This window comes from Vicugna pacos, chromosome 27 (assembly GCF_048564905.1).
Source record: "Vicugna pacos chromosome 27, VicPac4, whole genome shotgun sequence".
In the NCBI taxonomy this organism is placed as follows: Eukaryota; Metazoa; Chordata; class Mammalia; order Artiodactyla; family Camelidae; genus Vicugna; species Vicugna pacos.
Window position 1 is genome coordinate 24,953,255 of NC_133013.1, and position 12,575 is coordinate 24,965,829.

At 41.7% G+C, this 12,575-nt stretch overlaps 1 protein-coding gene across 2 annotated transcripts in view; it reads left to right on the forward strand.

Annotated features, from left to right (window-relative positions):
* The first annotated feature begins 3,144 nt into the window (after window positions 1-3,144).
* Window positions 3,145-12,575, forward strand: part of PTPN9 (protein tyrosine phosphatase non-receptor type 9) — a 64,976-nt gene continuing 55,545 nt past the window's right edge. Inside the window, exon 1 of one of the 2 annotated variants that reach the window (XM_072950982.1) lies at window positions 3,145-3,872. In XM_072950982.1, coding sequence (XP_072807083.1) covers window positions 3,810-3,872 — 63 coding nt within the window. In that variant the 5' untranslated portion in view covers window positions 3,145-3,809. The remainder of the gene's footprint in view (window positions 3,873-12,575) is intronic. The other variant, XM_072950981.1, reaches the window with a different exon arrangement.

Below are 12,575 nucleotides of genomic sequence, written 5' to 3' on the forward strand. Positions count from 1 at the left end.
TTTAGAAGTATCTCTATTCCTAGACTTGAACAAATATTTTAAAAAGGCAGGAGAAAATGGTAAGATAGAGGTCTCAGAGTTAAGGCGGCTGTTTTCACTGATTCAGTCATTCAATACATATTTATGAAGGACCTGCCGACTAGGTACTAGGCTCTAGGCATTGAGGGTACAGGGGCCAACAAGGCAGATGTGGTTCCTGCCTTCCTAGAGCTTACAGTCTGCTAGGGCAGGCGGACACTAGGCCAGTGAACATGGAAACATGCACAATTACAAACTGTGATCAGCTCTCTGATAAAAAAGCAAGAAGGTGCTGGGGGAGAGAGTAGCAGGGAGTCAGTTTAGGGAGCAGTCAAGGAGGATATTGCTGAGGAAGTGACTTTTGAGCTGAGACCTAACAGATGAGTCAGATTTGTCTGGTGAAGGAGGTGGGAGGAAGGGGAGGATAAGCTTTCTAGACAGAGACCTGAAACCTATGCTTTAAAAGCAAAAAACAAAAGTAGAACTCATAACACACCTCCCCCCAAGGCTCCCTCATTGTAATTTATTTTCCACTTTCAGATTTCATTTCATGTTAATTTAATAAAATGTGATTTTGTCTGTCATCCGTACCCTCTCCCCCCAACCATACCCTAGTCTTCCTTCTGAGGCCCTGCAGCCAAGCATTCAAAACTCCAAAGCTATGTCAACACATACGGATCAACCTTACATATATTTTTGAAGATCAAAACAAGCTGTCTCATACTGTGATGGTGGGACTAGATGAATGAGGCATTTAGAACAGTGTCCAGCACATGGTAATGATACATGTGGACTTACTATTTCAGTGTATGTGTGTGCTATAATTTATTTACTGAGTTTCCTCTTGATGGGCCATTATATTGTTTTCAGTCTTTTGTATTACAAACTGTTCTGCAATCTCAAAGATTTTATTGAGCAGGATGACAGTATCATATTTGATTTCGTTAGTTGGAGCCAGCGGTTAAAGGCAAGCCTTGTACTCTGATTCTCCTAAGATTTACCACTCAGAGCAAATCCAGCCAGCTTTATACTTGGTTTTGTTCCCCATGTCTCTGCTCAGAAACTTCCAAACATTGTCCTGATAGGACTGTGATAGGGAACAGTTCCGGAAAATTGTTCCCTTACACGCCCACACACACAGCTGTGCCTGTGAAAACTCTGCTGAGTTCTCTCTTCTCGCTCACGCTGTTAAACCTCTCCCTTTTTGAAATTTCCCCACTGATACCTGCGCTAGGAGTCAGAATGCTTGGATTCAAGTTCTAGTTCAATACTAATTAATTAGCTGTGTGACCTTCAGATAAATGACCAACCCCTGATGTCCTGAGGATCACTGGGCAAAACAAGTGTAACAATGTAAACAGTGGGTTAAGAGGCTCCATCCTCTTCTGTGTCCACTCTGTGGTTTGTACCACTCAGGTTCTGCCATTTTGTATTCCAGCTTAGTCCTAGAGCCATTTGCCTGCTTACAGAGAAAAACTATATTCATTTATATTACTATTCAAAAATTCTTTGGGAAAGGTTATACATCTACATGCAAAATTTAAATACACACACACACTATGTTGTTAGATGCCAAGCTGGTGGTTACTCTTGATGATAGTGACTGGGAGGGGACATAAGGAGGGCTTTGGCAAGTTGGGAATGTTCTATTTCTTGATCTGTGTGCAGGTTACATGGGTGTATTCAGTTTATGCAATTCATCATGCTGCATACACATTTTCACCTTTCTGAATGTATATTATACTTCAATAAAAAGTTAAAAAAAAAAACTTAAGAGATGTACAAGGACCATGTAGAGAAAAGTTTTCTTCTCCCTTCTGTTACTTAGAATCCCAGTTCCCATCCTGGGAAACAACCACTATCTTTCCTGTGTATCCTCTCAAAGCTTTTCTATGTATAAATAAGTTTACAAATAAATACATATTCATTTTTTTCTTTACACATATGACAGCATATTATGCACACCAAATGGGTCTTGCTTTTTTTCACTTGATAACATAGCTCATTCCACATCCTTACATATGTCAAAGACCACTGCCTTGTTCATTGTTGTAACTCTAGTGCCAAGCCCAGTGCCTGGCATATAAATATACTTGTTAAATAAACAGATTATCTTCCAGAGGAGCGTGTGGTTGCAATATTGAAACTGTAACTCCTGTATAGGGTGATGAACTCAACCTAGGGTCAGCCTTATTGGTACAAGGGATAGGTAACCTACCTGAGATACAAACAGATCCAAGCACCAAAAATTTCTTCTCTAACCAAGGGCAGCCTCAAGTTTCTATTTCCATGATGCAGAAATGAGGTGAGGTCAGAGATTGCTTTTCAAGTCCTAGAAGGAACATCAGAACCCAGAGCATCTTTCTCAGTTGTCTTAAGACTCCTCCTATTTGCCTCTGTGAGCTCTCCAGGCCTTGGGACTAGCTGTGGCACTCACTTATTGATTGGGTCCTTTTGGGGGTATTTATTTTTGGTCTGGAATGATGCAAAAACATACCAGACCCAGCCTTACCTTTCCTATTCCCCCCTTACCCCCAAACTGACTCCCAAGACTACCCTGTAAGTTCTTTGCTGCGCTTGCCTTAGTGAAAATCAAAGGCTTACAAAAGCTGCATGATTCCTGAAAGAGGTTCAAAATCAGATGCTGTTTTTGAGGGACCGGAGCTACAGAATCCAACCGGCCAGGAGAGAGCGAGCTACGAGGAGCAGCTAGCTAGTAGGTCTGTTCCCTCCACCCGCGCTTCCTGGACCTTGCAAGTAACCTTTCCAGATCTTTAAGTCAGCAAGCCACGTGTAAATGGATGAGCATTTTGGGTTTCTCGAATGTAAGTGGTAGCAGCAAGTAACCCCAGGCCAGGTGCCCGTCCGCAGCCGGTTTTCAAACGCGTGTGTTCTCTCCTTCCTCCACGGAGCTTAACTTCGTGGAACCTCACACGCCTTTCTTCTTCCTTTTTCTCGCTCCCCGTGGTCAGGAGTGGCCGGAGCCCCTCCCCCGCCCGGGCTCCTCTCGGTCTCCCCTCCCCCGCGCCTCCCCTCCGCGTCCCCCTCCTCGAGCTCCGCTCCCCCCGCCCCCGGGCTCCTCTCTGTCTCCCCCTCCCGGACGGTGTCCGCGCTCGGCCCGGCCCTCCTCGCCGCCTGTTTGTGAATGAGACGCTCAGTTTCTCAATGGAGCCGCGGGGGCTCGGGCGGCCGCTGTGCGGCCGCAGCGCTGGCCCTGAGCCGGGAGGGGGGCGCGTTTCCCTCGCTCCCTCCCTCTCTCCCTCCCTCCCGCCACCGCGGCTTTTGAGGAACCGGGCTGAGAGGCTGCGGCGCAGGTCGCAGGGCCCCGGATCCCCGAGGACTCCTCGTCACGTTCTGGAGGAGGGAGCGCGGCTGGAGACGCTGGACGCCGAGGAGGCCGGTGGCCTTCGGGAAAATTCCCCCGCGGCCCTTCGCTCCGGGCTCAGAAAGTTCTTGATTTCCCGTTTCCTTTTTTGATCCCTATTAGCTCCTCGCCTACACTATTTTTTTTTTCCGGGAGAGGAGGGGGAGTGTTGAGGAAAGGAACGAAGAAAAATAAAAAAGGATTTCCGCCCAGAAGAGAGCGACAGTTCTGAGAGCCTTCTTCTAAGGAAACAGAAGCGGCGTTTGCGGCCGCCGCGGGCGCCGGGCCCCGCCGGCCCAGCCATGCGCGAGCCGGCCCCGGGCTGCTGAGGCGCGGGGACGCGGACGCCGAGGCCCCCCGCACGGTGCTGCCCGCGCTCCCGGGCGAGTTCTGACCGCCGGGCAGCGGCGGCGGCGGCGGCGGCGGGATGGAGCCCGCGACCGCGCCCCAGCCCGACATGGCGCCGGAGCTGACCCCGGAGGAGGAGCAGGTAAGCGGGGCTGCGGCCGCGGCGGTGGGTGTGTCCGGACCCCCGAGGCCTAGGCCGGCCTCGGCCTGCCCGGCCGCGCTCTCCGCGGGTCCGCCGTGGCCTCCCCCCACCCCCACCTCTCGGCGGCCGCGCCCCAGGCCGCAGTCCCCAGGAACGCGGGGCGCCGCTGGCCGCCGCTCCGGGCCTCTTCTGCTTGCTGCTTAGGGGCGGCATATTGCCTGCTCCCCCTGTTCCGGGGCGATTAAAGTTTCTCGAACTGGGGGCCTCCCTTTACCTCTGCCAACTGTCCCCGACCCCGACGTTTGCAGAACACCTACTTTGCCTACCACCCCATACATGTTTTGCTTCATTCCGTGAGGGTTTGTGGTTTTCTAAGGGCAGGAAAAGCGCCACTTTGGGGGCAGGGTTCCTGCGGGGACTGTCTCCCCTCCCCAGGAGAGCGAAGGCACTGTGTCCATAGGTGCCCTAGATTTTCAGACGCGCCCCTCGGGCTTCTCAGAGGGCTTTGGCCTATTTGGACAGATTCTGTAAGACCCAGACCTTCTCAGGCTCCCAGAGTCCCTGGCCTTGACCTCCCTGTTAGCTCTCTCCGGCTGGGCGCATCCCCTCACCCCCACTTCCCTCTCTCATCTCATCTCACTGTCTCCATCTTTCTGAAGCCTACATTGAGCTCCATTGTCCCTTAAAGCTTATGACTTTCAGTTCCCAGAAGGAAGTGGTTTGCGGTGTCATTTTGGGGGCTTGGGTAAAGGAAGAGCCCAGGGCCTTTATAACTTTCCCTCGCCCACATTTCCGCTGGGGAGACAAGGACCACTCCTGAGGATAGTAGGAAAGTCCGCTAGCTGAGATTGGAACCCTAAAGTCTTTTCGCTGTTTCTTCCTTAGCACTGCCCAATACCCATACTCAGATATAGCCATGGGCCATGGTCTGATTGCATTTTTTTTTTTTAAGCCTAAAATAAGAAAAAGATGAACCATGCTGGTAACCCATTTCAAGCTGCCAGCCCTTGTAAGGACCACGTTTGGTAGTAGTTTCTAGTGTGGAGACAATCTGGTTTTATAAAGTAGTATTAGTTAATGGGGTTGTTTAAGACCTGATTTTTAAAAAGCCCTTGACTTTTCTCATTTGTGGAGCTGACACTTTTCATATTTGGCTTCTGATCACAGTCTTGTCTTTTTGACGCCTAGAGATAATATTGGCATGGGGAAAAAGAATTCTGCTGCTCTGTACAAGCAGTGGTAACATCCTGGTAACTGCAATTTAATGTTAATAAAATGCTATTCGGGGCCTAGTGCAAGCAGGTGGCCAAAGAGCCCACGCTGCCAAAATTAGGGAAATGCTACTTCAGCACTAAGGTATGATGTGTTAGGTTGATTTTAAGGGGGCATGACTTTTTCACTTTTCTTTGGGCTAGTCACATTTGAAGCTTTTATGTTTCTAAGACTTGAAAGCATCAGTATTCGACTATGAAATGGCATTTGGTTGCGAATTTAAAAATTAAAACTGAGAAAAGTAAATATTAAAATATTCATAGTATTGATAAATTATTAGCTTTGTATATACTGTATGCATATATACAACTGTTTAGTAAAAATCTTTTACATTGAATGAATGTGATGGGAGTTAACAAGGACTGGGTGGAAATAAAATAAATATAGGAATATCAAGAAGTTTTGTGGGTTTTTTTTTTAACATATCTTTTCCTACAAAATATCAAGTTTTCTACAGGCATTTCAAAACATTGAAACAGAAACATAAAAACATAATTCCAATTATGGTAATGCCTGATGAAATTTTGTATTTGTGTTTAATATCACATGAGAATACTCTTTTAAGATTTATTTAAAATATTTAAATTGAACAGCAGCAAATGCATACTAGTCTTATCAAAGTAGTCATCATGGGAAATGACACATTCATTCCATAATGCTGCCACATTGCTCAAACCAATTTTAGAACTCATTTGGAGTTGACTTCAAAGCTTGTGGCAAAAAAAAAAAAAATGTGGCAGAATCTTTGAAATATCTTCAGTGTTGGAAAAATGTACGTTTGAGAGTCAATTTGATTTTTAGAAATAGCAAAATAATCTTTTGGAACCCCATTGTATAGGTAAAGTAGGGGATCAAACTGGATAACACAGTTTCAGGCCCTTTTGTGGGTGTGTAAACTGCCTTAAAGATGTTTCTGGAGCAGATCCCTCCCAAATGGTATCTCCTTCTGTCCAGTCATACAGATCATAAACCATGAAGTTTTCTTGGATACTTTGCTCTCCCTCAGCACCTGTAGATCACACATCATCAGGTTTTCCTGAGTGTCTCTTGATTTCATTGATTTTACCACCACCACCACCACCACCACCACCACCACCACCACCACCACATCACCCCATCACCCTAGTCCAAGATACTGTCGTATCCTGACAGAAGTTTTGTTTCCTACCTGATCCATCTACATTCGTTAGGTCTCGTTCCAGAAACCAAAGGCCAATTGCAAATTTGACTGCATTTTCCTTTTAGCCTACCTGTCCCCAAAATAAGCAGTCATTTGGCTGAGCCAAAGCCTCAGTGGCTTTTCACTGTTCTCCGGATTGTTACAACTCTTGAATTTGGTCTACAAAACCTCAGCCCTTGTGTGGTTTAGAATCCTAGCTAATTTTCTCACTTCATCTTTGCTCCAAGTACACTGGTCTTTTGGTCCTGCATTCTTGCCTGTTTCTTCCTGCTGCAGGGTCTTTGCACAAATTGCTTTCCTCTGTCCTGGGGACCACCCTCCACTCTAAACTTCCTCTTCATCATTCAGCTCTCAGCTTTTACTTCCTCTGAAAGGCCTTCCTTGATCTCTCCAATTAGGTTAGATCTGTTACTGGCTCTCAAGAGTACCATGTACCACCCTTTGCATCACTTATCACACTGTACGATTGCATGACTGGCAGCTCCTTGAGGGTTGGAACTGTGTCTGCTTTTGCTAATGATCACGCACATTGCCTAGCATATGACTGGCACTGAATGGACATTCAGGAAATACTTGTGGAATGAAGAGTTGTTCCCTGCGATTTGTACACAGACAGCATCATCTCTTTTCAGAGTGGCTTATAAAAATAAGGACATTGTTCATTTTGATACATGTTTTGAAGGTCATCATTATTGCTTCATAGTTTCATTTCCTATCTAGGCATGTGTTGAACTGATATACCAACTTCTCATTTGTAACTTTAATGTTTCTTCTTTTATTTTTTCATTTCTCAGTATAGAGCTTAAAATTGAGTTACAAGAAAAAGTATGCTTTGCCTTTAAGGAGTTTACATGAATAACAACGGAGCAATAACAGTAACTATTTCCTGTGTTCCTGCTTTGAGTCAGGCTCTGTGTTGGGCATTTCACATACAGTTAATTCTCATAAGATTGGAATTATTACCTCATTTTGCAAATGAGAAAACTCAGACTGAGAAAAGGAAATTGCCCAACTTCACACAGCTAGCAGTTGATGGAGCCATGATTTCCACCCAGGTCTAGGTTATTCTGCCTCCACTGCAAATGTTCCCCCTATTATACTAAATACATTACTTCTCATGAAGCAATTAGCCAGCTTACTAAGATGCCTACATGGATATATAATAGCTACTTGTGTGGGTTTTGTTATCGATATATGTGTTTGGTTTTGATGATGCTTCTTAAAATATAGTTTTAAAAATACAGACAGGAAAAAATTTGGAAAACCTTTACTCAGACCTGTTTATTGCCAGCAGAAACATATTGTACAGTCTGTGCAAGAAACTGTGATGAAATTACTCTTGGAAAAAATTTGTTCCTTACGCTAGAGTTGGCTGTGGAAAGATGAGAAAGTTCTGGAGATGGATAGTGGTGATGGTTGCACAATAATTTAAATGTACTTAGTGCCACTGAACTGTACACTTAAAAAATGGTTAAAATGGTAATGTGTATGTTTTATCACAATAAAAAAGTATGTGTACACAATGCCTTTAAAAGGCTTTAAATTTTTTAATATCCTTTTTCTTTCATTGAAATGGATGGAGGCCATTTCTACTAAAATTTGATGTATCCTACAGATATACCTGCTCACATATGGAATGGCATATGTACATTGCAGCATTGTTTACAATAGCAAAAGAGTAGAAACACAGTATCCTGCTAGAAGAGGCTGGTTAATAGTGTGTATCCATGCAAAGGAGTACTACACAGCTGAAAAAAGAATGAGAATGATCTCTGTTTACTGACTTGATTTAGAAAGATCGGCAGGTTATGTTGTTAAGTGAAGGAAAGTAAGATATAGGTTTATATAGTATGCAACTTTATGCATAAGAAATGAGAGGAGTAAGACTGTATATTCATATTTGCCAAGCAAGAAACTAATTACAACGGTTACCTGCAGTGTGCAAGGAAGAAGGAGTGGATGCGAAGAGGGTTGAAGAGAGGTTTCTCAGTACATACTTTTAACATTGTTTTGATTTTTCAATCATGCCGATGCATTTTCTACTAAGAATAGGAACAAGACTGGGTAAAGAAGCTGTGGTATATTTATACAATGGACTACTACTCAGCCATAAAAAATAATAAAATAATGCCATTTGCAGCAATGTGGATGGACCTGGACATCATCATTCTAAGTGAAGTAAGCCAGAAAGAAAAAGAAAATACCATGTGACATCACTTATATGTGGAATCTAAATAAAAGACAAATGAACTTATTTACAGAACAGAAATAGACTCACAGACATAAAAACAAACTTATGGTTACTAGGATGGGAAGAGGGTAGGAAGGGATACTTTGGGAGTTTGAGATTTGCAGATACTAACTAGTATATGTAAAATAGATAAACAACAATTTTATACTGTATAGCACAGGGAACTATATTCAATGTCTTGTAATAACCTATAATGAAAAATAATATGAAAACGAATTTATGCATGTATATGTATGACTGAACTATTATACTGTATACCAGAAATTGACATAACATTGTAAATTGACTATACGTCAATAAAAAACAAAAACAACAAACAAACAGGGTGATGAAAAAAAAAAGAATAGGAGCAAGAAATATTTAGAAGATGAAATGGGGAAAGAGGGGGCAGTTGTGGAGAGGTTGCCCAGTTCATCCTTCCTACCATTTATAATTCCCCACCTCCACCCCACCAACAACTTCATGGAGTTTTTCAGGTTATTTTTCAATCTGAGGTTAACTGAGATAAACGTAACACTACAATAGTTATAGTTCAGGCTCTTTACATAACATTTAATATTCGTAATAACCTAATAATGTAGCCTCTCATTTACATTCTCATTTTACAAAAGAGGAAACAGAGGCTGGGAGAGAGGTTAAGTAACCAACCCAAGCTCCCATGCAGCCAGCAAATTCAGTTCGAACCCATTGTCTGTCAAATTCGGTCTCCCAACATCCTTATACAAACATCTTTGAACACTTGTTCTTTTTTTTTTTTTTTCATTGGCTACATTATTAGAAGTGAGTGTACTGGGTTAAGGAAATTGTACTTTCTAATGTTTCCTTTTTTTTAATTAAAAAATTGCCAAAAAAAAAACAGAGTTGGCAACTCTCCATTTTGAGGTGTGATCACAATAAAATTTATTTTTTATGTATATATGTCTCTTGTGTAAGAGAAATAAATATTCTTAGAGCCAAATATGAAGAATATTATCTCCCCAAACTAAAAACCAGGGTGTTTTTGTGTCAGGAATACATTCCTTTTTTGATAGATTCATGTGTGGATATAAAAGTCTTTCTTTTTTTTTAATTAAGGAGCTTTTATTTTTTATTTTTTAACACCTTTATCATGGTTTAAATCCTGTATAGTGAACTACACATATTTTAGATGTACAATCTGATGACTTTTGATAGATGTGTACACCTGTGAAACCACTGCCACACTCAAGATAGCTCACATTTCCATCCCTCTCCAAGAGGTGCCAATCAAAAGCCTCTCTTAATGGCTGCTAAAGTTGTAAGTTTGGCAGTGTGAAGGGTAATTTCTGCGTTTCAGTACTAATCCTCATTCTTAGTATGTTATTAATTGTCTTCATTTTACTTTTCCAAAGCATATGCTCACCTTTGTAACTTGACCTGCAGTTGGTAATTTTATTGAATTTGCTAAATGTAATTAACTTGACCACCAGGGATAGTTAAGGTTGTCTTACTCATCTGTTCTGTCTGTGAACCTACAGAAAGTTAAGTGGGGCTGCTTGAGTTACATCTATTTGGGATAAGTTGTGAGAACGCCCTCTTTGTAATAAACCATAAAAAAAATTTTTTTAACTGGGAATATAAGGATATTTGACAGAATATCTAAGGAATTATAGCCTTTTATATCACATTAAAAATAATTCGTGAGTTCCTTTAAGGTTTTTATGACAAATAATCTACTAATACTTATTTTCAAAGCCTCCAAAGAAATTCCTGTTTTAGAGTTCATGTTGTTTATAGCTTATTGCATTGTTGTAAGGATTAATAAGCTAATGCATGCAAAGCACTTAACCTGATGCTTACATAGTAAACACTCAGTTAAGTTAGCCATTATCATGATATTCTTTGTCTTTGAATAGTGAAAGATTTTAGAGCCATCTTATGTTAAACCATTCCCAATGGGAAAAATATTCATATTCACTCAGAGGACCATCACTTAGAATGGATTCTTATAAATACCAGAAAATAGTTATCTTGCAACTTCATAGTGTAGTTTTCAAAAACCAAATCTGTGTGATGGTTTATGTTCTTATAAAAGGATCTTCTGAAGTTAAAAATTTAACTGCCTTACAGTGGACTTCAGAGACTTTTGGCATTTTTCCCGAGGGCAGGGATTTTTGTCCTGGTTCTTGTGGCCAAGAACTTCCCTTTTCCCACAGCCTCATGTCCTGTGCTAAATGTCATCTGTCCCCCCGGAAATAACCGTACGTCAAACACCAAATGATTCATACTGTTAAGCTGAGGCTTTCCAGAGAGGGGAAAGAGAGGAGGGATAGGTGAAGAATTCTCATTCTTTTCATTATTGTCAGTAACTAAAGATACTGTAATCAGCAATTAGGTAAAATCTCATTTGGATGTGAGAATTTTACTCTATTAAAATTTCTGAGCATATGAAGAGTCTTGGGCTTTAGAGGTGTTAAGGGACCTCGAAGTTTTCTCCAAGGAACCTGACCTGTAGTACTTACTAGTGAATTGAAAAGTAAGACAGACCCTCTAGAAAGAAGGTGAACTGTTTTACAGAGGGAAAAGTTAAAACTCATTATAGGTCAGTACACTTGAGTCTCATTTTCTGACTTGTATACCTTTATTGTCTTGGAAAAGACAGAGTACTGTTGGGATATTCAAACTTTTTCTAAATATTAAGACCGTTTTTGTCACAGGATGGCTGGTCCACTGCAGTGCCGAGATAAGATGTCATAGTCCTTAACTCTGGTTATTTTTTCAGATACTTAAATGTCCAGTGCAGTTTCAGCCATTTCACATCTATTTTATGATCCTGCCTTGATATGTCAGACAATTGAGGGTACTTTCTTTTTCCAAATCAACCACTATCACATTTCCCTGTCTACACCTCCACGCAACGGATCCATGATTGCCCTTCCTGGACATGGGAATAGTCACTGTTTTTATTCCTTTCTCTCTGGAGTAGGTGCAGTTGCTCCTAGAACAGGTAGTTTAGCTTGCACTGTTCAGTGCTGGAGAGAGGCCTGTACTTACTGGAATGAGCACTTTCATATCTGATTTTGAAAAGACCTCTTTAGAACCTAACTGAGATGGCATGGGGATGGGAGGCTGAGAAGCTTCAGAGCCCATGGCAAGAGTTGTCCATTAAGGACTGTTTACCTCTTTGGTCCAAACTGAAAAATGATGAAACCAAAACAGTAGATTACAGGTGACTTTTTCTTTAGTTTCTGCTTCTGAGAAGATTATCCCATTTTTTCTCTGGGAAACGCAGTTTCTGATATGCGTACTGGTTTCCTCTGAAATACCAAGCCCATTCAAAACACACCCGCTTCTTGTCCTTTTATCCAGCACTGGTGGCACAGATCCTACTAGCCTAATAGAATTATTATGAAACCATTATTTATTCTCAGAATTGATGGGCAGATTCTAAAGAGACCCATCCATGACTTTAGAACTGAAGTGTCTGAGTATATTAACCCATCGATTACTTTTTCATTGCTTGAACAACTGGCTAATCTTTACCTTTGCATTTGTTTTTCTGTACCTCATTGTTACATCATAGACATCAGTATTAAAATTTTTTTTTATTTTGGGGGAGGTAATTTGGTTTATTTATTTATTTATTTTAACAGAGGTACTGGGGATTGAACCCAGGAACCTATTGATGCTAAGCGCTTGCTCTACCACTGAGCTATACCCCCACCCCCACCCACATCATTATTCAAATCAGTCTTTTTAAAAATAAGTGTTTTAGATTCTCTACAATGACCATAGGTTTCTATTGTAATTAAAACCATAACTTTTTGTAAAAAAGTGCTACATGTTTTCTATAGGTTTAGGATTATGCTACTAACTGCTGAGGTCGCAGTATTTTAAGATTAATGCAAATCTGGCCTTTTTCTAAACAGAACTATTTACGAGTGAAATCTGGGCCTTTTGGGAAGTGATGATGATGAGTCTTAAGTAAACTTCAGGAATCCCCAGCTTCCTTTGTGGCTCCAGACATTTTATTTAGTATTTT